Consider the following 25,560-nt stretch of genomic DNA (forward strand, 5'->3'; position numbering starts at 1 on the left):
CATTCCTCGGCCACCTCCTGCTCGGCATGGGAAGGGGGGCTCCTCAGATCCCCAGAGCAGGGAGCAGTGGAGGAGGCAGGATGGGCTCTCCCAGCCGTGCAGTGCCCTGCCGTGCCACGGTGGTGCTGAAGCAGTGACGGCACTCTTTTTTTGTTGACGTGGAATGGATCTCCCACAGCTACTTAAGGTTTTAATTGCCCTGTGATTAAAGTTTTCATTACTAAGCAATTAGCACCTGAAATTTTAAGTGCTGAAGTGTTAAACTGCATCCTGAAGCTGCCAGAGGTGAGGGGTGGTGGATGTGGGTGGGACGGAAGAGGGTTTTGAAGTGGGGACCAGGAGCAGCAGGAGGTGGCTGCCTTGCTTGGGCCCAGCCGGGCTGGCATGGGTGCTGCCAGCCACCCCAACCCGCTGGCAGCATCAAGCGCCTGGCAGCACAGGGAGGAGCTCCCGGAGGGGCGAGAGCCCAGGGAGCCTGGGAAGGAGACAGGCTGGAGCCCGCTCTGGTCTGGCGGGAAACACACCGGCTGGGCAAGTTGGCACCCGGCGGCACTCCCAGCCCTGGGAACAGGGCACCCTGGGGCTCCCTTTGGACTGGGGAGGGCATAGGGGACCCCCCAGCAGCCACATGGCTGCCCCAAGTGCCTGCTCAGATGTTGCCCTTCTGAGTGCTGACCTTTGGACAGGGGACTTGATGATGTCACTTGATGCCATAATGGCCCCACTACAGTGGTACCCTCCACCCAGCTTCCCATATCCCCAGCACAGTTGTCCTCCAGGTGAGCAGACAACAGAGGCGTCTTGCAGGGTTTTTTCCCCCATTCCACCCTTCAAACGCGTCCCCGTACCTACCTTGTGGCGATGCGCTCCTGGGACTGGCTGCCTGGTGAGGAATGTACTCCCGTCTGTTTGTTTTTAGATTCTTGCTGGGTAGTTTCATTTGATGCCCCTTAGATCTTCTGAGAAAATAGGAATAATTGTTCCCTAATCACCTTCCCTTATGAAATTGCAGCTGAGGTTGCCGCATGCAAAGGAGGTGAGGGGCGGTGGCTGGGCGCAGCAGGCAGGGTGTGTGGGTGCACCCGTGTGCGGGGCCATGGTCTGACACACACTGTGCACGTGCCTGTGCGATGTGGACCCATCACTGGAGCACATAAGGACTGCATTTGGAAATGGGGAGTGAAAGTCAGGCTTGCTTCAGCAGGATTGGGTCTCTAGGTAGGAAATTTCTTACAGAGAGAGGGCTTGGCTGGGAGGTTTGTCCTCTGAACTTCCATGGCCGTTGCTGCTTTTTGAGGTTTTTCTTTCATCTCTGCTGCTCCCTGTCTGCACAGGAATGCCTCCCAGGGACACTGTGGGCTCCACAGCTTTGCCATGCAGGCTGTAGGCTGTTCTAAGGCAAAACATCCCTAACTCAGGTCAATGCTGCAGACATGCTCCCCTGCCTACCCCACAGTGCTGTGTTTCAGCTCTCAGCCCATCCCTGCCCATGTCGTGCCAACGGGGTCCTCTTTACAGCCCTATTCAGCTCCATCCATCACCCCAAAGTTCCAGGGAGGTGCCATTGGAGGGGACTGAGGCTGAGTGTCTGTGCAGGGACATTTTGTGGCCGGGAGATGTCCGTGTCTATACAAACATGTGTGTCCCCCAGCCACGCCATCACCCGGTCCCCTGAGGGCCACAGCAGCACCATACTCAGTACTGAGTCCTTGCCCAAGCAGGCGGATTAACATTACAGAGCCAGCCCCTGCCAGAAAATACCACGCAGTTACCACAGTTATTTCCTATTGTGCAGGCGTCAGAGCCCTGCCAGTGCTGCTCCCCACGCTGCCCACCAGCTGCAACACACAGGCAGCAACCGGGGCTCCCTGGCCATCGACCTGCCCTAAAATCCTCAGGCTCCAGTCAAGACCACGGCATTGCACCCGCCAGCACCAGGGGAGCCTGAGGCCCCGGGGAGGGGTCGGCTGGCAGCACCAGCCCAGTGGGAGAGAGCAGGGGCTCATTAATTACAGCACGTGGGGAGAGACTCGATTGTATGGAGCATCCTCCCCCAGCCCGCGCCCCCCCGCTGCCTGCTCCAGTTTCTCATCCTATTCTGAAATAAATTCCTTTCGGGCTGAAATTTGCCAGGCATGGCTTGGCTCCAAGGGGAATTCTTGGAGAAAGTTTAAGTAAAATTGGTTCAACCATTTTTGAGTTATTCAAGTGTGAATAAGCAATTTCCCCATGTGCTCCGTTCAGAAATTTTGTGCTTGGGTAACTCAGACCTCTGGAATTGCAGAATAAACGAGGTTTCTGCATCTCGCTAAGCCAGCAGGCTCTGGCTGCCGGAATTGGTATGGTGTCTCCAGCAGTGAGGATTTCCCAGGAGTGATTTCATAAGGAGACAGCAAATCTTCCCACCCTGAGTCTGGCCCTTGGTTAAGAGTCTCGACATCTCCATCAGCCCCCAGCCCTCTCCTTCCCCACTGAGGGCAGCATCGTACCCCAGTGCACGTGTTAGTGGTGCTGGCTTTGTCACTCGCTTCTCCACTGCTCATCTCCTTGAGTGACAGTGTGTCCAAACCAACAGCTTCTGCTTGTTGGCTGAAACTTTGGTGTTTTCCACCAGTGCAATCCCCTTACCTCTGCTTTGCTCCTCAACCGCTTCCTTTCACCTGGAGAGTGCAATGCCCCACTTGCTGCATCTCCTGTCCCTCTCAGATATTTATCACAGTCATATGTCATATGTCCTGTCTTAAATTAGCACACTACGTCTCTCAGGCATGGCTTTTCCCTTTGGAAACTGTGCCTAGTGGTGCTGGGGCACTGTGGCACTCCTCAGGGCACAGCATTCTGCCGAGACTCCCTGCAGCTCCCAGAGGATGCCAGAATTCCTGCAGTAGGAATTGGTCATCTCCAAATTTTCAGTAGCCCAGGCAGAGCTCAGGCCTGTGCCAATCTCTGTGGCCAGGGCTTGGAAATAGGAATCCTTCCAGGACAAGGAAGGAAAATGCCCATCCACAGCGTTGGTTTGTGCAGCAGAAGGCAGAGGTTATATGGACATGCTCTGCATCTGTTTGCATAGAGGAGAGGTCAACAACAGCCAGGTCTGATAACCTCCCGAATTCCAGCTCCTGCCAGCAGCTGCAGGTAGTGTAGCCAGGAGCGTTGGGCTGTGGACACCCCACTGTGCTTGTGCGGGGCTGAGACTGGGTCTGCACAGCTACGGAATTTCTGGGCCAGATTTCTGGGGCAGGAGCAGTGTGGAAGGTGCTGCTGGCAGATGGCAGGTGGCTGCGGAGGGGGCAGCCCAGATGGCTGTGCCAGGGGGACAAGGCTGCCTGGGGTGATGCAACCAGTCATGCACCCCACTGCCCCTGGACCTGCTGGAGTTCCAGCCACCCCTGGGGACCAGGAGCATCAACATGCCCCAACATCAGGGACCTGGGGGATTTTGCTAAGCCCAAGCACAGCCTCCCGAGGTATCCAAGGAGGAGACGCAGCACAGAGGGCCAGGACAGGTCACAGCCTGTGTCCCGCACCTGGCACGGCAGGTATGTGTCTGTCCTGAATGATGTGGCTCCAACCACAGGGACAGAATGTGTGTGTACACCACCCCAAGGGAGCAGTCTGTCCAACACAGGGCTCCAAAACCTTTCCATGGCAATGTCGGGACAGAAGGGGAAGAAGACTGAAGCACTCACAGGCTTGGAAGCTGTGGCTGCATGCACAGTAGTCAGCACCTTCTCCCATAAGAAATGTGATGGTGAAGGCACTCTGGGGGTAGGGGAAGGGATCCTGGGGATGTGTGTATGGTATCACCCTGGCCAGGATCCCAGCACTCATCTGAGTCCCTGTGGTGGGAATCATGATGTGGTGGGGATGGAATGGGGTTAGGAGGGATGGGATGGGATGGGATGGGATGGGATGGGATGGGATGGGATGGGATGGGATGGGATGGGTGAGGTAGGATGGGATGTATGGGATGGGTTAGGGGGCAATGGGTTGAGATGGGATGGCCCAGGGTGGGATGCATGAGAGGATGGCATGGGACTGTAGAGGATGGGATGGCAATGGGTGGCACAGGTAAATCAGACTGCCGGTAGTGTGGCACAGAGGGGCCCGTCAACACACAGTACCAGGCTCACGGCGGGCTGGGGGTGTGCGGGGCAGGCCGGGGGTGTGCGGGGCGGGCCGGGGGCGCGGGCCCTTTAAGAGCCCAGTTCCGCGGGCGGCCGCTGGGTGGGGCGCGCTCCCCGCCCTGCGCCTCGCGCGCCGGGGGCGGGGCCAGCGGGGCCGCGCCGGGCAGGGCCCGCCCCCTCCAATTCATCTTTCCGCAGAGGCCCCGCCCCCCAGCCCGGCACCGCCCAATCGGCTCCGCGCTCGCCGTCGCCAGGGGCGCCGGGTTGCCAGGGGCGGGGTGATTGGCGGGCGGGCCCCGCCCCTCACGGCTCAGCGGCGGCGGCGGCGGCGGCGGCGCCAGAGCGCGATCGTGGCGCGGCGGCGAGAGGAGCCGCGCGTGGCGCCGAGCTCGGGACTGCCCGGCGGGGCCGCCCGCACCGCCCCCGCCATGGCCGCGGCCCGCCCGGGGGCCCCCCCGCCGCCGCCGCCGCTGCTCCCCCTCCTGCTGCTCCTGCTGCTCCCCGGAGGCCGCCGCGCTCTGGAGGGTGAGTACCGGGCGGGCATCCCCGCCCGCCGTGCCGGGGCCCGGGCGAGTGCGCACGGGCGCACGCACCCTCCGGGGTGTCCCCGGCCCGCCGACTCGTCGTGGCTCAGCTCGTCGTGGCGCCGCGAACGGCCGGTTGTCCCCGCGGGGATCTCGCCGCCGCAGCCCCGCTCCCCGCGCTCCGCCGCCCTCGGTGGGTTTCAGAGTCAACGCCCCGTGGAACCGAGCCCGGCGCTGCTCCGCGGACGGCGGCTGCTGGCAGGGAGCGGCGCCTCGTTGGATACTCGGTTCACGTTTCGAGGCTTTTCGCCACGACCGAGAGGGCTGGAAAATTAATATTTCTTTCAGTGGAAGCTCGCGGCGTGCCAGAACTGGTGGGGCCGCGGAAGGAGTGTCCGTGTGCCGTGTCCGGCTCCATCCCTTCCCCGGCAGGGCTCGCCGCGCCCGCCGCTTTAACCCCCGCGGCTCCAGCGTGGGACCGCCGGGGCGAGTGGCCACGCGTGCCACATCCACCCCCGAGCGGGTCTGCGCTGCGCGGCTTGCCCACCCCTGAGCTCCGGTGGAGTTGGAAATAGAACGGGGACTAATCCTCCCCCCTCGAAGGATGAACCCCGGTGCGTGGGGTGTCAAAGCACCCCTAGGTTTGAGCGAGGAAAGCGGCTTTTGGCCCCACTGAGGGACTGGGGATCCCCAGACGGGCGAGGCGGGTCGCGCCGGAGGGGAGGAAGAGAAGGGGGCCCGGACGGGTTTTTGTCTCGGCACAAAGTATGCAGGGCTCTGGCCAGGAGTGCCAGGAGCGGCGGCGCTCCGGTGTCCGGTAACCGAACCCACTGCCGAAGGGAAGGAGGGAGGGAGGGAGGGAGGGAGGGAGAGAAGGGAGAAGCCCCAGTTGGAGCGGAGCTGTGGGTGCCTCCGCCCGGGCGGAGGGCGGCGGGGGCTGCTCGGAGGCGGTATCGTGCTCGGGCTCGCGCTGCCGTCGTCCCGCTTTGCGGGGTTCAGGCCGCAGCCCCGGGGGTGGCCGTGGGCAGGAGCCCCATCTCCCCTGAGGTGGATGGGGGGACATCTTTCCTCCGGCTTTGGGCTTTGTAGAAAGTTTCGGGAGTGCTTGTTGCCCGAGTTCCTTTTCATCCTCCCTCCCTTCGATTTGTTTTTTTTCTCTTTAAAAGGGGAAAAAAAATTAAAAACCCTTCTCCTTTGTACGCCGTAGGAATCAGAGCTGGTGGGCCCTGCCGGGTCCATGAGCTCCTGGCTAAGCGGGAGCCCGCAGCAGAAGGGGAAGCCACTGGTACCCAGCCCTCCCGGTATGGAGGCTCTCGAGCACCCACCCGGGGATCCCTGCCTGCTGGAGAGGTGTCGGAGGATGAAGTTGCAGGCGGAGAGCCCGGTGGGGCCCCAGGCTTGCAGGCAGTGCTGTGCAACCTGCTTCCCATCAGCGGTTTGGGAATTGGGGAAGGATAGCCGACATGGGAGCTGGCAACACCAGCAAGCATCACCTGGGCACTGTCTCGCGTGTCCCGGGGGAGGCAGGGAGCCCCAGCACTGACCGGGCATGGAGCAATGGGAAGAGTCCGATGGAGAGAAAATAAACAGCCCCTCCTGAGGAGTCGCTAATTTTTTTTCAGCTTCACGAACGTGTGGAGGGGTCAGGGGCCGAACACGCCATCCAAGAGGTCAGGGCCCAGCTGTGTGCCAACCCAGTGAGACTGCTTCAGGGCTGGCTGGCAGCCACCCAGCATTTTTGGGGCTGGCCCCCATTCCCCTGGGATTCTCTTTTTTTTATTTTTTATTTTTTTTTTCTCCTTTGCTCTTGGTCGAGCTGGAGGGAAAGTTTCAGCTGGCCCGGAGAGGCTTCTGCCTTGCCCAGCTTTGGGAAGCCGCTGCTCACATCACGGTCAGCGAGCTCCCGCGCTTCTGCTGCGTTGGGCATTTCTGTCCGCGCTCAACGCTGCTTCCTGATGGGGACCGGCGCGTTCCAGCGGTTACTGTAAATCTCGCGTGCACGTTTCTTCGGATATTTTAGTGCTGATCATAAATCTGGCGTGGCCGTAAATCTGCACACACGTCCTGCAGAGAACAGCAGCGAGCGGTCCCCAGACCCGGCCACTTTACCATCCCCTCCAAGGGGCAACAGGCTGGTCTTGCGGCTGGTGCTGGGCTGGAAGGGCAGGGGGTTTGGGGCTGGATGGCGCTCCTCATTCCCGGGGGGATGGCAGGGAGTTGGGTTTCTTTACAAGGCCCCACGGGGGTGGAGGGGAAAAGCCACATTCGGCAGCAGCTCAGTGAGGGCTTTGTGCTGCCGAGGAGAAAATGGTTTCTCTCCAGATCCTGTAAGTGCGCTGGGTCTGTTTGAAGTCACAATGTGTTTTTCTTCTCCGGTTCAGCAGTCCCCAGGCCGGCTGCAGAAGGAATGTTCTATCCAGGGGCAACAGCAGATCCTTTCTCCAGTGCAGGGGTTTGAGCTGAGGAGTTTGTTCGAGCAGGGCTGTGGGAGCAGAGGCCCTGTGGGGAGCGGACGTGGTGGAACAGCATGGGGAACGTGCTGCGTTCCAGGCCCTTGCTGACCATCCGAGGGTAAAACCCCAGGCTTCAAAATACCCTGGCCCAAGGGAGTATGGACAGCCACAGGCTGGATCTGCCTGTTGCCCTGGGGGTGCAGGTGGGCTGGGACAGGGACCTGCTCTCCTAAGGAGCTGCTCTGCCAGGCAGCTTCTGCCCTGAACAGCCTCTCTGGATCCAGGACTCCATTTAAACTTGGGGTTTCCCACGTGCTTCCCCACGAACCCCTGTGCAGAAGCACTGTGTTGCTGCACGTAGTCCCAAGCCTACTCAGGCTCCAGTGAAATAGCTGAAGCCCCCAGTGCAGGAGGATTTCTAGGCAGGATTTTCCTCATCTGAGTTCTGCCCAGTGGCAGCTCCCAGACCCCAGCCGGGTGTTACACAGTCTGACCACGCTCCTCCCAGCACCAGCAAACCCCTACTTAATTGACCCCTGTGCTGGAACTGCCAGGTATTTTCTTGGCAGGGAGATTTGCTTTCCGTTTAATTACTTTTCACAGAAATGGCATATTTCTCGGCGGGGCGATGGGGCAAGTTGGCCCTGCTGTTTTATTGATGCTTGGGGTAGGGCTGCGAGGGAAAGCGGGTCGTGGGGCTCCGCAACACTCGCTGGATTCATTAAATCTCCCATTCCTCACTAAAAACTGCACTCAAGGAAGCCTGCCTGTCCGTGTTCCCGAGGAGGGGAGGAGAAGGGCTTTCCTTTGTGTCAGGCGGAGCATGCGGAGAGCTGAGGAGAGGGAAAACTTGCAGCACTGGGGTCCGTTTGCGGCCCCACATTTCTCCCTTAATGTACAGCAAGGCTGCGGCTGTGGGACCATTTCTGCCTGGCCCTTGCGATTGGGAATAGCGGCCTCTGGTTTTTAAGGAATGAACCGAAACTCCTTGTTTTGTTGCGATGACTTACTGCAAGAGATATTTGGGGAAACCAGTTGGTTGCATTTTCTTTCCGTGAGCCGTTTGCTGCTGCCGCTGGAGCAGGGGAGCTTGGCGTTTAATTAAAACAGCCCCAGCAATCTGAATCACAGACTTGCATGTTTTTAAAATTGTAGCTGTTCCTGTTGTGCTGAGTCAAACTGGTTTGTCAGGATTAAGCGTCTCCGCCTGGGAGCTGTGCTGGGGGAAGGGTGCTGGGGCGGCCCCGGGGTCGGGATCCCCGTTCCCAGCTGGTGCAGACCGCAGGGTGGGTGTCAGCCTCCCCCCTCAAGGAGAACCCTGGGAAAGGGGGACTATACCCAAGGGCCATGGTGGAGCAGCCACAAACTTCTCTGTGGTTTAAGCCATAATGAGTTGGCGTTGTTTCTAGGTCCAGTGTATTTCCATGAAGTGTTTGGGGGATGGTGGGGATGGGGATGCCCCTCCTCGAAGAGCCAGGTACAACCCCGCACCCCAGGGGATGGGCCACCTTGAAGGCCAGGCAGCCTGTTGCAGTGACACTCCCACCCGACTGGGACTGTCCCATTCAAATGCGTGTTTTGGTTTTTTTGTTGCATTTTTGTTGTTGTTGTTGCTCCAAACCCAGCCCTGTGCTCAGGCTGGGCGGTGCTGGCAGCAGGGCATGGGCCATTCCCTTGCAGAGCTGAACTCCATGTAGGAGCCATTTTGTAGGGCGGGCAGGTGGGTGTCCTGCCTGCAGAGGGACAGGCTTGGCACTGTTGGTGAAGCCTCCTCCTCCCATGCTCGGGCACTGATATCACCCACCCTCGGCACAGCCACGAAGGAGTTCCGGTGCTGAGCTTGGGAGTGGGGCGACATCCCCATTGCTGCAATTGCAGCTCTTCCCACAGTGCCACCTTTCCCAGAGGGGTTGCATCCCTCCCCTGGTGCCCTCTTTTCCCTCAGTGCAGCCCAGCCCTCCAGCCCGTGCTCCCTGAGGCAGGAGGGAGCGAGCCCAGTGCTGGCTTCGCATGGCCGCCCCGCTGAAGAGGAACGGGAGCCATCTTGGGAAGAAGCTGGAGGACGGCGGCAGGGCCGAGCGCCGGCCCCACGGCCGCTCTCCATGCGCATGCCAGCGTGTGCTGGCTGTGGGTCCCGGGCTGGGGCGGAGGGGATTTTGCTGTAGGGGTCTCTTAATTTTATTTTTGCCCATCGCTAAGCCCTGCTGCACTGCAGGGCCTGGTGTTTCTCATGCATGTGGCAGGAACTGTTGACAAACACCTGTTTCCCAGCCCCCCTCCCCAGGAATGCCCCGGGGGCCCTGCAGGGGCTGCAATGCCGAAGGGGTGGGCAGCAGGGATGTCCCCTCTCAGGGGAGCCCTCCCCCAGGACTCTTCTCCCCAGCGGCAGCTGCAAGGGGATTTGAGCCTCCCTGTTCCTCTGTGAGGTGTGGCCATCGCACAGGGCTGCCAAAACCCATCCCTGTCCTGGGGAAGGGACACTGTTGTCCCCATGTTCCCTCACCCAGTCCTCCTTGTCTCTCGGGTGCTCAGCGCCTGCCCAGCGAGGGCTGGGGCGCAGGGGGGACCCCGCTGGGAGGGGGGGCATGCACACGCGGCGTGCTATCCAAGGCCTTTTTTTATTAATGAGAAAAATGTGCAGGGCTTGAACGATCGCCAGGAACAGATTTATTCTAGTTCCCCAGAAATTAAACTGAAATGAAGGAGCGAGTCAGCCCGGCCCGGCACCCCCTCCTGACTCTGTGCTTGTTTTAACTCTGGAAGAATCTGACTTTGGGGGTGGGGGAGGTGGGGAAGGGGGGGGGCAATATTTGGGTTTAAGCAGTTCCAGATGGGCTTGGTGCTCTCAGAGAGCTGAGGAAGCGAGCAAAGAGCAGTGCAGAGATTTGGGTAACTGCCCCAGGCAGTAGAGAGGAGGGAGATCTTGGCAGAAACTCCCGCTCTGCGCTGCCGGGATGGGATGGAGCTTGGCAGCCAAGCCACCCGTCTGTGGGGCGAGCCTTTGGATGTGCACTGAGTAACCTTTTTTGGGGAAGAGGTGGAGCTTTTTTTCTTTTAAATATCATTACTCTTTCTCTGTGCACTTTCCAAAAGTACAACCTGGAAAAAATGGAGCTGGAGGGGGAGAGGGGCCTTTTGGATCTCAGCCTGCCGCAAACAGTTGCCCTGCGGAGACAGGTCTGCAGCACCGACTGCCTTTTCTTCCTTCCCCCAGGGACTTTGGGACTCTACATCCACCCGCACCAGCCCAGCTCACCTTGATGGCCCTGTGGGGATGCCTGCCCTGTGAAACCACGGCCACAGGGCAGTGGGGTCACAGAGAGAGGTGGCAGGAACGTCCCTATCATAGCATGTCCTGGAAACAAGGGTGGCTTTGCAGGCCCATTTCCTGCCTATGTCCTAGTCAATGGTATTCTCAGCTTGAACAGGTCTGGCATGTCCTGATCGGATGAGTTATTTCTGTGGCAGTGGAGGACAGAGGCATGGCCATTCCTGCTGGGGACGGTGACCTATAAATCTGTCCTGCCTGCTGGCTGTAGAGGTCCTGCCTGCCTGGCATGGCTGGTCACGTTGTCCCCATGGTGGGGAGCTGCAGTGAGCAGCCCCTTCCCTGGGGCCAAGCAGGGACATTCCTGTCCCAAGTGAGCAGCAATCATTTTGAGGCCAGCAGTGTGTCTGGCAGCAGGCTGTCAGGCAGCAGGAATGAGAGGCTGTCTGTGGGGTCTGTCCATTCCCCTTGCCCACAGCCTGCCACAGGAAAAGCATCTTTTCCTCCTGGGCAAGCCGAAGCAGCGAGTACCAGGGTGCATCCACCACATGGGCAGGGATGGCAGCTCTTCCTTGGCCAAGCTGACCCTGGTGTAGCACACTGGGCTCTGACATCCGAAATTCCCGTGGTATTAATAGAACAGTAATTGCAGTGCAGGGCTGGACTCAAGCAGCTGGCTCCCGTCCTCTCCCAGCGTCAGTACAGCCTTTTTGCAGGACTGGGACCTGGCAGCGGGACCTGGCAGGGTTTGGGCAGCAGGCTGCACGTGTCTTTGGCGTGCAACTGGAGGGCGGGAGCTTGCTGTCCTGCAAAAGTCCCAGGCTCTGAATGCAGCGCTTTGGGGGGGGGGGGGGTGCACACAGTGGGATGCTGGTGGGTGCTGGAGCAGGCATGACCCTGCTCGTGAAATGGCAGAAATCTGCCCTCCCTGCCTCCATCCGGTGCATGACCAAGAGGAAATGAGCACCCATCCCTTCCCGCATCCCAGGCACTGCCACTTGATCTGCCTTTTGCAGAACTGGCACCTGTCCTCCCTCACATGCTTCAGTCTGTCTCATGGCCATCAGGAAACAGCTTCTGGTGAGGAGCACACGACCGGAAAACCCTCTTCAGCCGGTTAGCGGCCAGTGGGTCGATGACAAGGCAGGGCTGGATGGAGGGAGCGCTCCTGTCCCTCTCCATCCCATGTGCCAGGCAGCTCCCGCTCACCTGAAAGCTGGATCTGGCCCGTGCAGAAGGTGAAGGGCGTTGGGGTCAGATGGGGGGACTGTGAGGAAGATGCAGAAGGCCAATGGCTCAGAGCCATGGGACTGTCTCCTGGCATAAAGTTAATACCCCAGTGCAGGTGTGGAATTGGGAAATAGAGGATGCATCCTTGGAGCATCCTTGGAATGGCAGTCTTGGGCCCTGCTGTGAACTTACCATGGTATTGGCAGGGCTGGAACCAGCAATGGTGAATGGTGCCGGGACTGGCAGTGCTGCCCACCCTTGGCTGGGCTCTCCAGACAGGGACTGCCTCTGTCTTTGCACGTGCATGCGCGGTGTGTGTGCAGAGGGGCCTTAATCTCAGTTGGGGCCTCTGGGCCCTGCCATAATGCAGAAATAATGAGTCTATTATTAAGTGCCCACAGTACTTCTTCACTCTGGTGGCTCGCCTCCAGCAGCAGGCAGAACCTGCCCCGCTTGAAGTGGATGTGTCATCATTTGCCTCAGCAAATCCGATCCCCTTTGATGATGGGCCAAACGCCCTTGGCATGAAGGGCCACAGCTGTGATACAGGCCCTTTTTTTTTTTTTTCTCTTTTTTCCCCTCCTCTCTTCCCTTTGTTCCCAGTTCACTGACAATTCACTGGCTTGCCCTGGACCTGGGGCAAGTGCACATTGGTGGGACTGGGTGGTCAGAGCTCCCGTATCCCCCTGGAGAGGAAGGAGGTGGGAGGCCAGCTCCCACGGCAGCCTTGCGTCTTCCCCCTCGGCACTGGGGAGCAGCAGGCGCCCTACTCGGCATAAGGACAGGTTCCCAGCGTGGGCGGTGATAGGGAGTGCTCCAGCCCTTCCCTTGGGCTGAACCACACCGCCTGGCCTGCCTGGCCTGACAGCCAAGGAGGGCAAGGGTGGGACTAGCACAGCCCCCTGGCCTTGCTCTGGATGCTCAGGTGGGCAGGCATGCAGAGGGTCCTCAGGAGAGAGGGGAGGACGAGGACATGTGGGCTGTGCAGCATGCTGGCAGTGCTGCCAGCCCCGTCCCTGCAGAGGGAGCTGACAGACAGCGCCTGCCGGAACCTTCCCCACGCTCTCAAACCCCACGCCTGGCACCTCCGCCATGGGTACCCTCTGCCCACCCCGGGTGCTGCCAAGTCCACTGATGTCCTGCCTGCTGCCTCCCTCCCTGGCTTCAGTTTCCCTCCCTGCTCTCCTGGCTCTCAGCTGCCTCAGCAAGAGCCTCCCCTCCCTGCAGTGCAGCTCCAGCACAAGGGGCTGCCAAGTGCCAAAACCTCCCAGCACGCCACCTCCTGTGCACACGAAGGCTCCAAAGCTGCTGTCTGTGGTGTGCTCCATCCACGGAGCATGGTGGGCCGAGCTGGACAGGAGAGCTTCCTCAATGCAGGCAGCACATGAAGTCCCCTAGCCCTGGAACAGGGACATCCCCTGCCCAGGAGGATGGATACAGGGTTTAGCTGGGGTCAGAGAGGGAAGAACCCTCCTGGAGGAGGAGGGATCCGGGTGAGCTGCATGCTTCAAGAAAACGTGTTGCGGGGTCTCCCAGACCTGACGTGCTCTCAGGGCGCTCGGTGTGGCTCAGCTTTTGTGTACGGGAAACGCTCGTCAGCGGGAAAAGTGCAACCTCAGGTTCTCTCCCACAGGCAGCTCTTTGTTCCCAGATAAAGGACCTTACACCAAAGGCCCTTTGTGCCGCTGCTCAGAACAGTGCCGGGATTAATTGTACCGATAGGTGCTTGAATGGGGAGCATGTGAGGCCACTCGCTCCTGCCGTAATTATCTTCAAAACCAAGAAGGAAATTAAAATATACCGGGAGATGCCCCTTTCGGTGGCTTTTTGACTAGCAGGCAGTCACCAAGATTTAAAGTACATCCCTAAACAAGCTGCTTTTTCTTACAGAGGAGAAAAGCATGGCAGTAAGGCGGAGAGGCATCCAGCACCACTATGAGCAGCCACCATGGTGGGGCATGTCCTGGGGCAAATGGTCCAGCCATCGATGGTGTCTGCAGGAGCTCAGCATGGGGCAAGTAGCCCATGTGGCCAGTCATCCCACACTGAGCTCCTGCAGCCATGGTGCCATGGTGTGCATAACTCCCAGAGAGCATGGACACGTTGTAGAACAGGTTCCTCTGTTTGCAGCAAAGCTGCGTGGGCGTCTTTAGTAACTTCCCTCCTTTGCCTTCTTCCAGGATGCTCTGGACTTGCGCGAGCTGCCTTCTCCTCACTAGGTCTAGGAGCTGGTGTTCTATGTTGCCAGCACATCCTGATAAAAGCCATCAGTCCCTGTATTCAAAGGAGAGAGCGTTCAAATTGGAGCCTGTTGGTGGAGACGATTGAGTCTTCCCCAGTGGCTTCATCTTGAAAGAATTTTGATATTTCTCCCCCCCCTTTCCTGGCTCAGCCATTGCTGCCGCGCGCGTCTGCCGCTCAACAGCGCGAGACGGGCTCTCTGGGCCTCTTAAGGGGGGAGTTCAAACGTTTTCGCTGGCCTCAGACCATGCACGCCGCATTCCTGAGCCTCTGCACCAGGAGAAAGAGGTCCCTGGCTCCAGATGGGTCCTTGCCAGGGCTTCAAACACCTAGTGAACTGCTGGGGACTCTGTGGAGGTGATGGAAGGGCTGCTGGGGGTACCCCTTGTCTTTGCAGCACAGGGTGTGCTTGGGAGGAGACTTGCAGGGCAGGGAAGAGGCAATTGGAGTGATGCTCAAAGCCCTAACCCAGGAATAAGGCTTTTTCCCTGTCCCCGATCCCACTCTGCCATGGAACTGCTTTTATGTGGGGTTGATCATGACCATCTGCGCTCGCTGAGCATAGCGAGGCTCCTGCTCCATCCCTTGCTTTTGCCCAGCTGAAGGTAAGGAGAGGACAACTCCCAGCACTGCAGACAGTGATAAAGCAAGCCTTAGGGTGACTTCCCCAAGCTGGCGAAATTGGGAGCCAATTTCCCGTTGACTAATGGGACCAGGCTCTCTCTGTGGCGTGCGGGATTGAAGTGTCTTTGACTCACTGTTCAGCCAGCCCTGACACCGTTCACGTCCCTTCGAAGCACCTGCAAACCTGAACTGTGCCGGGAAGTCACCAGTGACGCCTCTCAGCCCACCTCTGGCACCCTGCACTGGAAGGGAGAGAGCAGCTGTGTGCTCCTGAACCACTGAAGCTCAGTGCTTGGGCTCCCCACCCTGGGCACTGTGTCCTCCCAGGGAGGACACAGGTTCGGTCCCAGGCCGCTGTGAGATCTCTGCGGCAGCTTTATGGGCAGAGAGCAGTTTCTGTGGCTCAGCCCAGCATGTGCCACCAGCCCTGGGACCATGCAGCACAGCAGCCCATGGGGCCATCCACCCACGACCTTCACTGTGGCAGGCTGTGAGGGTCTGGGAAGCTCCGCTGACCCCACCTGGGTCACTCCTGTGGCTGCAGGAAACCCCCTCTGCCCTCTGCACTCAGCCTGTTTCCTTTAGCTGGGTTGCTCAGTGATTTTATTTTTATTATTTCCTCTTCCCACTCTCTCCATGTGGTTTACGTGGCTCTCACGCCAACAACTGACTTGGCTCTGTCAGTTTTTTCTCTCCTCTGCTGGTCAGATGGCAGATGCTGCCAAATTAGGATGCAGGCAGCAAGCCTCCTGTCCAAGCTGAGGTTCTGCCCAGGACCAGCACTCATGGGGAAGGATGCTGCTGGAGGGGACGTCTGCCATGGCAAGGGCTTCCTACATGGAGCCTCATGGAGTGCAGGAGGCTTCCCGCACATCCTGGACAGGTTTGGGAAGCAAACTCCCCCCATGGTCTGGTCAGTCCAAGCTGTGCTATGGCTTGCCACGGGATCCTTGTGTTGCTCTGCTTGCGGGCACACCCTGCACCCAGATTCCCATCTCCTTAGCCTGACTCACCACTGCAGCCGCTCATCCATCAGCAGCCCCAGCCCTGAGCACGCAGGGCATCCCTTCTCCACTCCTCCTGCAGAAACACCCACCAGCTGCCCATGCCGGCAGTGGGGCCCTGCACTGGTTGGACCCACACAGGGTATCCACACCAGGACTTGGCAGCGCAGCGCTGTCAGCACCGAGCACATGCTTGGCTCTGCTTGCCGCCAGCACAGCACGTCTAGGCCCTCACGGCACCACTGTGCCCTTATTAGGGCAGCCAGCACGGGGTCTGTCCCTCGGAGAGCTGTGGGCAGCTCCACTCGGGAACCTGCTCCCCCATGGTCTGGCGCTGCCCGCCTGCCCTGGTAGCCACTCCATGCAGGGGTCTGGGGAGTGCAGCAGCATCCTTGGGGGTCTTGTGACCACACAGAGCTGCACTTGGGCTCCTATTGGTCTTCAATAACTGATGGTGTGGGAAATGGGAAGAGACAGGGACGGCGTGTTGCTGTGTTCCTTGGGCAGGTAGTGCCATGGGACTGAGCAGAGGCTGCCTCATGGGTGCCCAGCACCATCCTGCCCATCCTGTGCCCCAGCCCTCCTGAGTTACCCACTTGGCAGAGGGCTCCTTCTTTCTCTGCCTTTGTTTTTGCCAGATGCTCCTAGTTTGTGTTTTTGGAAAACAGTAAATAACCGCTACCCAGTAACCACCTCTGTGTTTGCAAATCAGAGCTGATATCTGTTGTAGAGATTGCCTCCCTGCCCCTCTCTCACCGGGGAGCTAACACCATGAGGGGTTTTCCTCCCTCTGTCCCCCTTGCCATGTCCATTGCCAGTGCCACCAGCCCACAATGGGACCGTGCTTGTGTTTGCTCCAGGCAAGCAGCCTGGGCAAGAAGCAGGCTCACTGGCCTGGCTGGGAACCTGGCAAACCGCGAGGCAGGTCGGAGAGCCCACGTGTCCCCAAATGTGCTTGTTTATCTGTGCCGCAGTGGCACCCACAGCCCATGCTCCCGGCCTGTCTGTGGGTGCTGGCGCAGGAGCTGCTGGCGGGTCTCCCCGGGGTGGGACGCGGGAGGAAGGTGTTTACCTCCAGACGGGCTTCATCCGAAACCCTGCGACGCGTGAATATTTCCTTCCTCCTCCACACTTCCTCCCTGGCCAGGTCAGCCTGTGGTTTTCCTGGGGTGGAGGGAAAGAAGTTGAAACTGCCTCTCACTCTGGGGCTGAGCCATGGTGCCGGCACAGCTGAGCTGCCCCAGCATGTCCTGTGCCCCAGCCAGCCAGAGTGAGAGGCTCCCAGCCCACTGCTGGTTGTAGGGGCTAGAGAGCCATGGCTCCCTGCCCCTCATCTTGGGCCTGAGTGGGCTGATAGATGGATAGATGGATAGACAGCCCTTGGGAAGCTGCATGGGCTTTGGGATGGGGCCATACCTGTAGCTGGGGAGTGGGATGCCCTCATCAGGGAGGCGTTTTGGCACTGGTCCAGGATCCCGCTTGGGGCAGGCACTAAAGCCCCTCTGGGCACATCAGGGTTTCCAGGCATTTGCACACTTCTTGCACTAGACCCCCCTTAGGCAGAAAAGGGTCCAGAAGACCCACAATCCAGACACCTCCAGGTGCCTGCTTCCCTCCAAACAGCCTAGAGGCCATCCCTGGAGTGGGGGTCACAAGGCCAGCAGCCCACAGCGGGGCCATTGGCTCCACAGCCTGTTGCCGTACTCTCTTCCTCGCATTTTGCTCCTGGTTTTTGCACGCAGTGCTCGCGTGGAGCCACGCGGCTCTGCCTGGGATTAGCGACAGCTGCCTGCAATTGCAGCTCTTCCCAGACAAGCGTCCCGCTCCCCCAAGGCTGGGGCTGGGGCTGTTTGGGGAATGCTGCCGGGGTGGTTTGTCTTGTAGTCTGCTCCAGGAATGTTGGCCAGACGGTCAAATTCTTCTCCCCTCTTGTAAAATGAGTGATGTGGGGCGTCTCTGGGAGAGCAGCCTGCCAGTCCCTCCTCCTCTGGATAAACCTGCCTGGCCCACACCGCCCTGTCATGGGAACGGGCCCTTTCAACCCCAGCCACAGTAAATACGCACCCTGCCAAAGCAGAGGGGGAGGGAGCGGACGGGGGCGCCCGGTTTCCCTCCTCTGGCACCCCCTGTGCTGGCCGGGGGGCACAACTGGCTGTGCCAGTGGCTGGGGGTGGCAACCCATCACCATCCCCCCCTCACCACCTGGCCATCTCCTTGTCCTGCTTGCCTGCTCCGGCACAGCTCTCTGGGGACGCCTCGCTCTTCCTGTACTCCTGATGGGAGAAGAGAAATCTGGAGTCTGTCTGCTCCACTCCCGCTCCTCCCACCATGTCTCACCCCCCAAGTTGCTGTTTTCCACAGAAATGTCAGGCTCAGCTCTCCTATCCCCCACTCCTCCTGTTTTTTTCCCTCTAATCTTGGCCTTCATCTCCAATTACTTCTTTCTCTCCTTCCTTTCTCTCCAGAGACCCTGATGGACACGAAGTGGGTGACCTCTGAGTTGGCCTGGACAACTCATCCAGAGACAGGGGTAAGTTTGAAGCCAGCCCTGGTCCTGACCTCCAAAGGGCACAGCTGGCCCTGGCCCCACAGGAATCAGGGTTGCTCACCAGTGCCTTTGTGGACCTGTGTCTTTGTCCTTCCCTCCCATGCTTATCCTTGCCTCATGAAACTATCTCCTCCTGACTCTGTGTCAGCAGAGCAGGAGTGCTGTGGGCCCTGGCCTGGGTTGCTCTTAGTCACCTTGATGACCAGGAGGGTTGTGACAGGTGGAGGTGCAGCTGCTGCCCTTCCCTGTTGACTGTTGCCTGTTCCCCCCCACCCTCAGCCACATTCACGATGTGTCCGTGACACTGATGTCCCCAGTGGGGATCTAACCCTTCCCCTCTTGCTCACAGTGGGAAGAAGTCAGCGGTTACGATGAGGCCATGAACCCCATCCGCACGTACCAGGTCTGCAATGTACGGGAGGCCAACCAGAACAACTGGCTTCGCACCAAGTTCATCCAGCGCCAGGACGTCCAGCGCGTCTACGTGGAGCTGAAGTTCACTGTGCGGGACTGCAACAGCATCCCCAACATCCCCGGCTCCTGCAAAGAGACCTTCAACCTCTTCTATTATGAGTCAGATACGGATTCTGCCTCTGCAAACAGCCCTTTCTGGATGGAGAACCCCTACATCAAAGTGGATACAATTGCCCCAGATGAGAGCTTCTCCAAGCTGGAGTCTGGCCGCGTGAACACCAAGGTGCGCAGCTTTGGACCCCTCTCCAAGAATGGCTTTTACCTCGCCTTCCAGGACCTGGGAGCCTGCATGTCCCTCATCTCCGTCCGGGCTTTCTACAAGAAATGCTCCAACACCATTGCTGGCTTTGCTGTCTTCCCGGAGACTTTAACGGGGGCCGAGCCCACTTCTCTGGTCATCGCGCCAGGCACCTGCATCCCCAACGCGGTGGAGGTGTCTGTGCCCCTAAAGCTGTACTGCAACGGTGACGGCGAGTGGATGGTACCTGTGGGAGCGTGTACATGTGCCGCTGGGTACGAGCCGGCCATGAAGGATACCCAGTGCCAAGGTACGCGCATGGCAGAGCCATCATGGCTTTTGTCCCCACGGATGCGTTGACGTGGTGGAGGTGGTTTTGTGTTGAGCTCAGTTTGGTTTTGGAGGCTCTTCCCTGAGAAGGGAGCAGGGTGGTTTCTCAGAGGACTGGCCTGCAGTTTGACTTGGAAACCTTAAAGCCTTTGTGGCCTGGACTGGTGTGGTGTCTGCTGTGACACACTAGTTTGCAACCACCAGTGCAGGATGCATCTCCTTGCAGCTCCAGGCATGGTCCTCAGCAGGGATCCAGCACACCTAAGCCCCTGAGCGTTACCAAAACCTTTCTCTCGCCGCTGCTGCCATATCCAGCATCTCCCCTCTCTCCCTCCTGCAGTGCTCGTGGCTGGGCCTATTGATTGTTCCTGGCAAGTGTGATTTCACGCTGCTTGTGCAGAGGCACTCGGAAGCCCTGGTGGTGATCGGGGCTCCACTGCGCTGTGGGAGAAGCCATGTGGATGCATGCTCCCCCTGACAGTGCTGAAAGCTAGCAGCAGGGAGGGTGGGGAGCAGCATGAAGGCAGGGGGTCTGAAGCCTCTTCTTCCTGCTCAGAAGAGAGGGAAACAATCCTGCACATGTTGATGCTGGGGATGGAGAGCCACCATAGCAGCAGGATAGCTCTGTGTGGGTCCTGCAGCTGCCATGCTCTCCCACAGTAACTTTGGTGTTGCAGTTTAACCCAGTTTGGGTGTGTTGATAAGGAAAAATCTGCTGAGTGGATATTACTCTCCCTTGGGGTGATTTTTAAATTGGGAGCTTTCTCTGGCAGGCAGGACCCTGCCCTGGAGTGGCTGGGGTTTTAGGGCAGAAAGGTCGCTGTTCTCCTTGGCTGGAGGCATTGAGCAGGGAGTGGGATGCTGGCTGGGCCCCCAGCACTGGATGCCTCATGCTCGCCGATGACGGGATGCTTGGCGCCGGCCCTTTGCTCTTGGCAGGGGCCACACGATGTGGGACGGCCCGTGATGTGGGGCTCGGGCCAGGCTGGCCTCTCCGTTGGCTTTGGGAGCGGTGTTGCTGTCAGCCATGCTGCTGTGGCTGGTTGGGGAGAGCTCAGTCTCCACAGCGCTGCAGCTCTGCCGGGTGTCCAGAGCCTCCAGCACCATCAGTGCCAGCACAGCCCTGACTTCAGTGTCCCAGCCCCCACATCACTCTTGAGAGCAGCCGATCTGGCTCCTCCTGGGGCAGATGGACACCGGTGCCAGGCATCCATCCCCACTTAAAACTGTGCTCTGGGGTCCACGCTTCTGGGGAGCTGGTTTCCTTCTTGCTTGGATTGGGATATCTTGGACCATAAAGGGTGTTGGCTCTTTCCCAGCAGGGAGTGGGGTTTGGGCACAAGGTGACACCGTTTCCAGCCAGCATCTGGTCTCTGCCTGACCGGAGCATCCCAAGGCAGGACTGAAGGCTCCTCGAGTTGGGCTCAGGGCATCGCTGGAGCCTAGAGTGAGGTCCCCTCTCCACATCCCCCAAGCTGGATAGACCCCCATGTGGGCGGCTTTCCCGGCACCTTTGATTTTCCCCCCAAACCCCAGCTTCTTCTGCTGCAGGCAGGGAAGCCATGCTGAGCCACGGGCACGTCTCCATCCGGCAGCCTGCCTTCTTGCTGGGCAGAAGCGGCAGTGTCCTCACGTTTCTCTGGGAAAGTTGCGCTGCGCTTGTAAGATCAGATTTTCCGCCATATGATCGTGTGTTTTAAGTGGAAACAGCTGAAGAAGGGCTGGGAGAAGCTGGAGCTGAAGCTCCCTTTTCTGCTCTTGGCTGGATGTTCCCTTATCCCATTTTGACAGTCCAGCACCACCGAGAAGGCTCCCGGCCCCCACATCATGGAGAGAGGTGTGGATGCAGCCCCACGGAGCTGGGGTTTCATCACTCCCACCCTGGGGAGCCCTCCGAGGCTTCACCGAGCAGGCGAGCAGCACTCCAGAGTGCCAGATGGCATTTTAATAAATAACAATACCCTGTTACCGCTTAGATGGGATAAGCCCTGTTGTAAATCTCCCCCTTTCCCCAGACTTTCAGTGGCCTTTGAAGATCTCCTCCTCCTCCTCTTTATCTCCATCCGGAGCCAAGATTAGGCCTTGCATTCAGACCTGTTACAATGCAGCTTGTATCCCAGTCCCTCGGGAGCAGAGGGCTCATCCTGCCCAGCTGAAGACAGATTCTTTGGCATGCTTTGTAAGGCGATACGCCAGGCTGGTACCTGGCGCTCTAGTCCTGAGTTGCCACAGCATTGATTTGGCATCTCATTCTCAGCCTCATTATCTTTATTTAATTAGCACACGGTCCTTCTGGGGGTTGTGCCGCTTCCCACACACTCCTTGCCACACAGAGCTGCAGAGGCAGCTCTTGCAGGATGAAGAAGAGCTGCTGGCCAGGGAAGGGGACAAAGGCCCCCATATTCCTTTACAGACAGGGACACACTGCATTTGCACGCCAAGCCCTGCAATCCCATCTCTTCTCCTTTTGGTTAGCAAGCACCCAAACTGTTCAGAGGACCTGGTGTCAAGGGGCTCTCTAAAAGTGCTCCTGGGCATGTGCTCCCGGGCATGTGCTCCCATGCCAAATTCATAGGGGTTTGCACCCCTCATGTTGCTGGCTTCACGCAAAGAAAGGTTTGAGGTCTGGCTGGCTGCCATGCCAGTGTGAGCAGTGAGCCCCCTTGTCGCTTGGTCCCATGTCCATGGGGGTCCTGGAGGAGGACCACAGTGCCCCCAGAGCCTACACCTCACTCAGGAGGGAGACTGAAGCTGTGTGGTGCAGTCTGTGGATACCCGAACCATAAGAGCACCTGAGGTGACAGTGTCCAGCCTGACACCACACTTTCCTGAGACCCATTTCTCAGACTTTTTGATGTCCCTTTTCTCTTGGCACCAGCCACTGAACATTTGGGCACAGTCACTAGGTGAGTGCAGGTCAGGCTGGGGCCAAAAACAGAATTTTTGCAAAAATAAATTTCCCTTGCAATCAGTGACTAATGGAAACATCACCCTGAATTAAAGAAAAAAAAATTGCCAAGCAAGCATTGGACTTGCCAACTGTTTGCAGCTTTGCATTGCAACATGGGCTTGCTGCATGAAACCCAGGAAGTGAAACTGCCTGGGATTAATTGCCCGGGCTCCCAGATCAAAGGCAGCAGCAGGGAAGGCAGGGAGAACTGCCGGTTTATAGCCAGGCAACTCCACAATGGGTTACTTGTAACACGTTCGAGGAAATCTGCCCCTGCTGTACTGCCTGTGACCCACTGTGGCTTGAGAGGCAGCTTTGCTTATTGAATTTTTTTCTTTTCTTGAAAAAAAAAGAAAAAAATGCTTTCCCGCCTGTTCTTTGGATGCCACTTCAAACCCCTGAGGGCTCTTTCCCTTCCCTCCCTTCAGATTTACTCCATCCACTTTTGGACTGCGCTGGTGTGAAATATTTTCACCCAAAGTGTGATTATTTTATTTTTTTTTAAATAACTGCCTTTTAAGAGAGACTTAAAAACAGAGTTACCGCCTCAGCTATAGCCAGGCTGTTGCTTCCACAGTTCTGCTCCATCTGCAGCCTCTTATGACAGCGGGAAGGGAGCAAGCCATGCCGGTTCATAAAGCACAGATCGTCCCAAGCAAACCCGGCTGCTGCCTCTAAAGAAATTACAGGGTTGTTGGGCAAAGGGATATGATCAGTTTAATTTATCTAGGCTGAAGCAAGGCATTCTGCTTCATCCTACAGGGAGAGAAATAGCTGGAAGGATGCTGGAATAGTGTAGTGTGAATGGGAAAGCAGTTGAGACATGAGACACGGTAGTTTGGGGCTAGTGTTTCCTGATGTGTCACGACTATCCTTGCCTTTCCCAAGGGAGGGAACCCCAAAGTTTTGGGGATGCACTCAGGGTTTGTTGCTGCTTGCCTGCATCCCGTGCAATAATGGAGGCTGCCTGTGAGATGAGTCACTGCTCTCTGCTGCTGCCAGGAAGGTTTTATTTCGGTGGTTTTTTCAGCTCCCTTCCTTGGATTTTATTCACCAGTGTGGGGATTGTATTTGGGAATAGTGCCCTCCTCTTCCCCCAGCCCCGTGCTGCAGCTCTGTGAGGCAGGATCAGGCCCTGGAGGTGGGCAACTGATGAAAATCCTGGAGGGGCTGCCAGAAGCAGCCGGATGGCCGAGGTTGCCGTGCCATGCCAGCTGTGCAATGCTCCATAGAGGGTGCAGGGGCAGCTTTGCAGCAGGGCTTTGTTACTGCCCTCCTCCTCCCTCCCACACCCCACACAAATCCCCTCAGAGGCCGATCCCTGCTGTCAGGCCAGACTGCCTCTCCCTCCCATCAAACCAGCAGCTCCTCTTCAGGCCGGGGAGCTCCGCTTCGGTTCCCTGACCTGTTATCCTGTGGCTGTCAGTGACTGTCATGTTCTCCCCAGAGGTGACCGCAGCACAGCACCAGGAGATGTGATCTGTGTGCAGAGGTTCAGAGTTGTTATTTTATTTGAGGACACTTCAGCAGGAAAAGTGCTTATGCAAAGCTCTCAGTAGGGAGAGGGGAGCCTGGCTTCCCAGCTCCGGCTGGATGGAGTCACGGTCCCACTCCAGAGCTCCCAGGCTCGTTCCGCGGCATGCTGGCCAAGACAGTGGTTGTTGTACAGGCAGTTTCTTGCAGAGAAGAGATGACACAGCGGCTTATCCACCGGGGACCTGGAATCAGCTTTCAGCTCGGTTACAGCCTTCAAATGTGGCGGCTGAGAGCTGTCATGCTGCCACCGAGGTCTTTATGCTCTGATTTATTAAGCAGAGTTGGAAACTTAAACACTGGAGTGCATCTGGGCCTCGGTCCCTCTCCTGCTCTTCCCCTGCTTAACAGGGCTAGGACATGGCTCTCCCCCCTCCTGCCGGGGTAGCATGAGAATGTGAAGAAATTACCTTCACCCCTTGTGCCTGCACTGGGCACTCCTGTGGGGTGGCAGGCACCTGCCTAAGGACAGCTCTGCCTGTCCCTTCCTCCCATATCCGGGAGGTCACTGTCCCCTCCATACCTATAACCCACCGGGCACCAGCTGGCACTGCATGTGCAGGAGGCCAAGTGCCCTCATCCCTCCTGCATCCTTTGCAGAGTACCTGGCTGTCCCCAGCTGCCATGCCATGCTTGGGCTGTCAGCTTCACACAAGCTCTGGTTGCTCTGACTTCACTCTCCCCCCAACAAGCCTGTTATTTCAGGGGGTTTTGTCCCTGATGGATCTGGGCTCCTCTCCATAACCAAAGCATGTTTGGCAGCTTTCTGAGCCCAGAGCATTCCTGTCCAAGAGGTTTCAGTCATCTCTCATTCCTCAACAATCTGGTTCCTTATGTGTGAATCTGCATCCACCCAGTTTGAACCGCCTGGGACTCCAGCTGGGGTGGGTCTGCCTGCGCTGAGGCTGCTCTGCGACCTCTGGGCATCTGCTGTCCACGTAAAGACCCATTTTGTGGTGGCCAGGGTGTCCCAGGCTGGGGAGATGGGAGCCCTGGACCTGCTGGCCTCCCATCGCTAGCCAAGGAGCAGGTCTGCACACTCCTTTGCCCTCCAGCCTGCACAGTCGAGACAGGCTAAGCTTTCATTTCCAAAGGGAAGGCCCAGAGGCTGGGTGAGCTCAGGTCAAGGAACTGGAGTGAGTCGAGCCATGTGGTCGGTCCTGTTTTGACCAAAGAAGTCTCCTTGCCGGAAGGCTCACACCCTGAGAGCAGGAAGTAGCTCCTGCCACCCATGCAGGCAATGGGACTGGAGAGCACACAGTCCCCTCTATGGCAGCGGGGTGACACCCCCTGTGAGGGGCTGCTCTCACATACCCCTGCCCAGCAGCACCGTGCTGGAGTGGGGCTTCTCCCTTGGGGCTTCTGCTTCCTGGTGTCTGGTCAAACCAGGGGCCCAGGACAGCACCCTGGACCTGCGTGCGGGTCCCTGCAGGGCCGGCCCGGCAGCGTGTGACTCAGCAGCGCTCCACGCCCCGTGTGGGGCTGCAACCAGCCGGAAAACTTCCACAGAGGGTGACGGGAGATGCCTCATAGCAGGAAACTTCCACTTGCCACAGCCTGGTGAAGCACCAGGAAACCTCCTCCTGTTTTCAGGGTGGTGTGTGACAGGGGTGGCAGGTGGGACAGGGCTATGCCGAAGCAAAGGTGGCACCAGCAGGTCTCTCCTCTCATCTGGCTGCAAACACAGAGCACAGAATCCACTTCCTTGGGCAGCACTGTGATAAATTGGGCTATTTTGAGGTGTGGGTTGGGTTCCTGAGGCCACATTGCTCCTCAGCTCAAGTGCTGTTAATCCTTTCACGTGCCCCTCGTTACAAATAAACACCCTGTGGTGCCAATCAGGCCATATCCCAGGACTTATGGCTCCTTGAAGGACCCTGATCGGAAGTGGAGGAGGGAGGTGGCAGTGATGCTGAAGCAGCTCTTTAGCCAAGGACCTGCAGGAATGTTTTCATCTCGCTCAGTGCTCCACTTGAGCCGACCTCGGGAGGTGCCACCGCCCCGGGACTGAGAAGT

At 58.4% G+C, this 25,560-nt stretch overlaps 1 protein-coding gene across 4 annotated transcripts in view; it reads left to right on the forward strand.

Moving 5' to 3' along the window:
* Positions 1-25,560, forward strand: part of EPHB3 (EPH receptor B3) — a 63,110-nt gene that overhangs the window by 29,138 nt on the left and 8,412 nt on the right. For 2 of the 4 annotated variants that reach the window (XM_064665993.1, XM_064665994.1), the window contains 2 exons: positions 17,937-18,001; positions 18,369-19,041. In XM_064665993.1, coding sequence (XP_064522063.1) covers positions 17,945-18,001; positions 18,369-19,041 — 730 coding nt within the window. In that variant the 5' untranslated portion in view covers positions 17,937-17,944. Of the gene's footprint in view, positions 1-4,476; positions 4,653-17,936; positions 18,002-18,368; positions 19,042-25,560 lie in introns of those variants that run through there. The other 2 variants (XM_064665991.1, XM_064665992.1) reach the window with 2 other exon arrangements.

Source organism: Pseudopipra pipra, chromosome 10, assembly GCF_036250125.1.
Source record: "Pseudopipra pipra isolate bDixPip1 chromosome 10, bDixPip1.hap1, whole genome shotgun sequence".
NCBI classification, from domain to species: domain Eukaryota; kingdom Metazoa; phylum Chordata; class Aves; order Passeriformes; family Pipridae; genus Pseudopipra; species Pseudopipra pipra.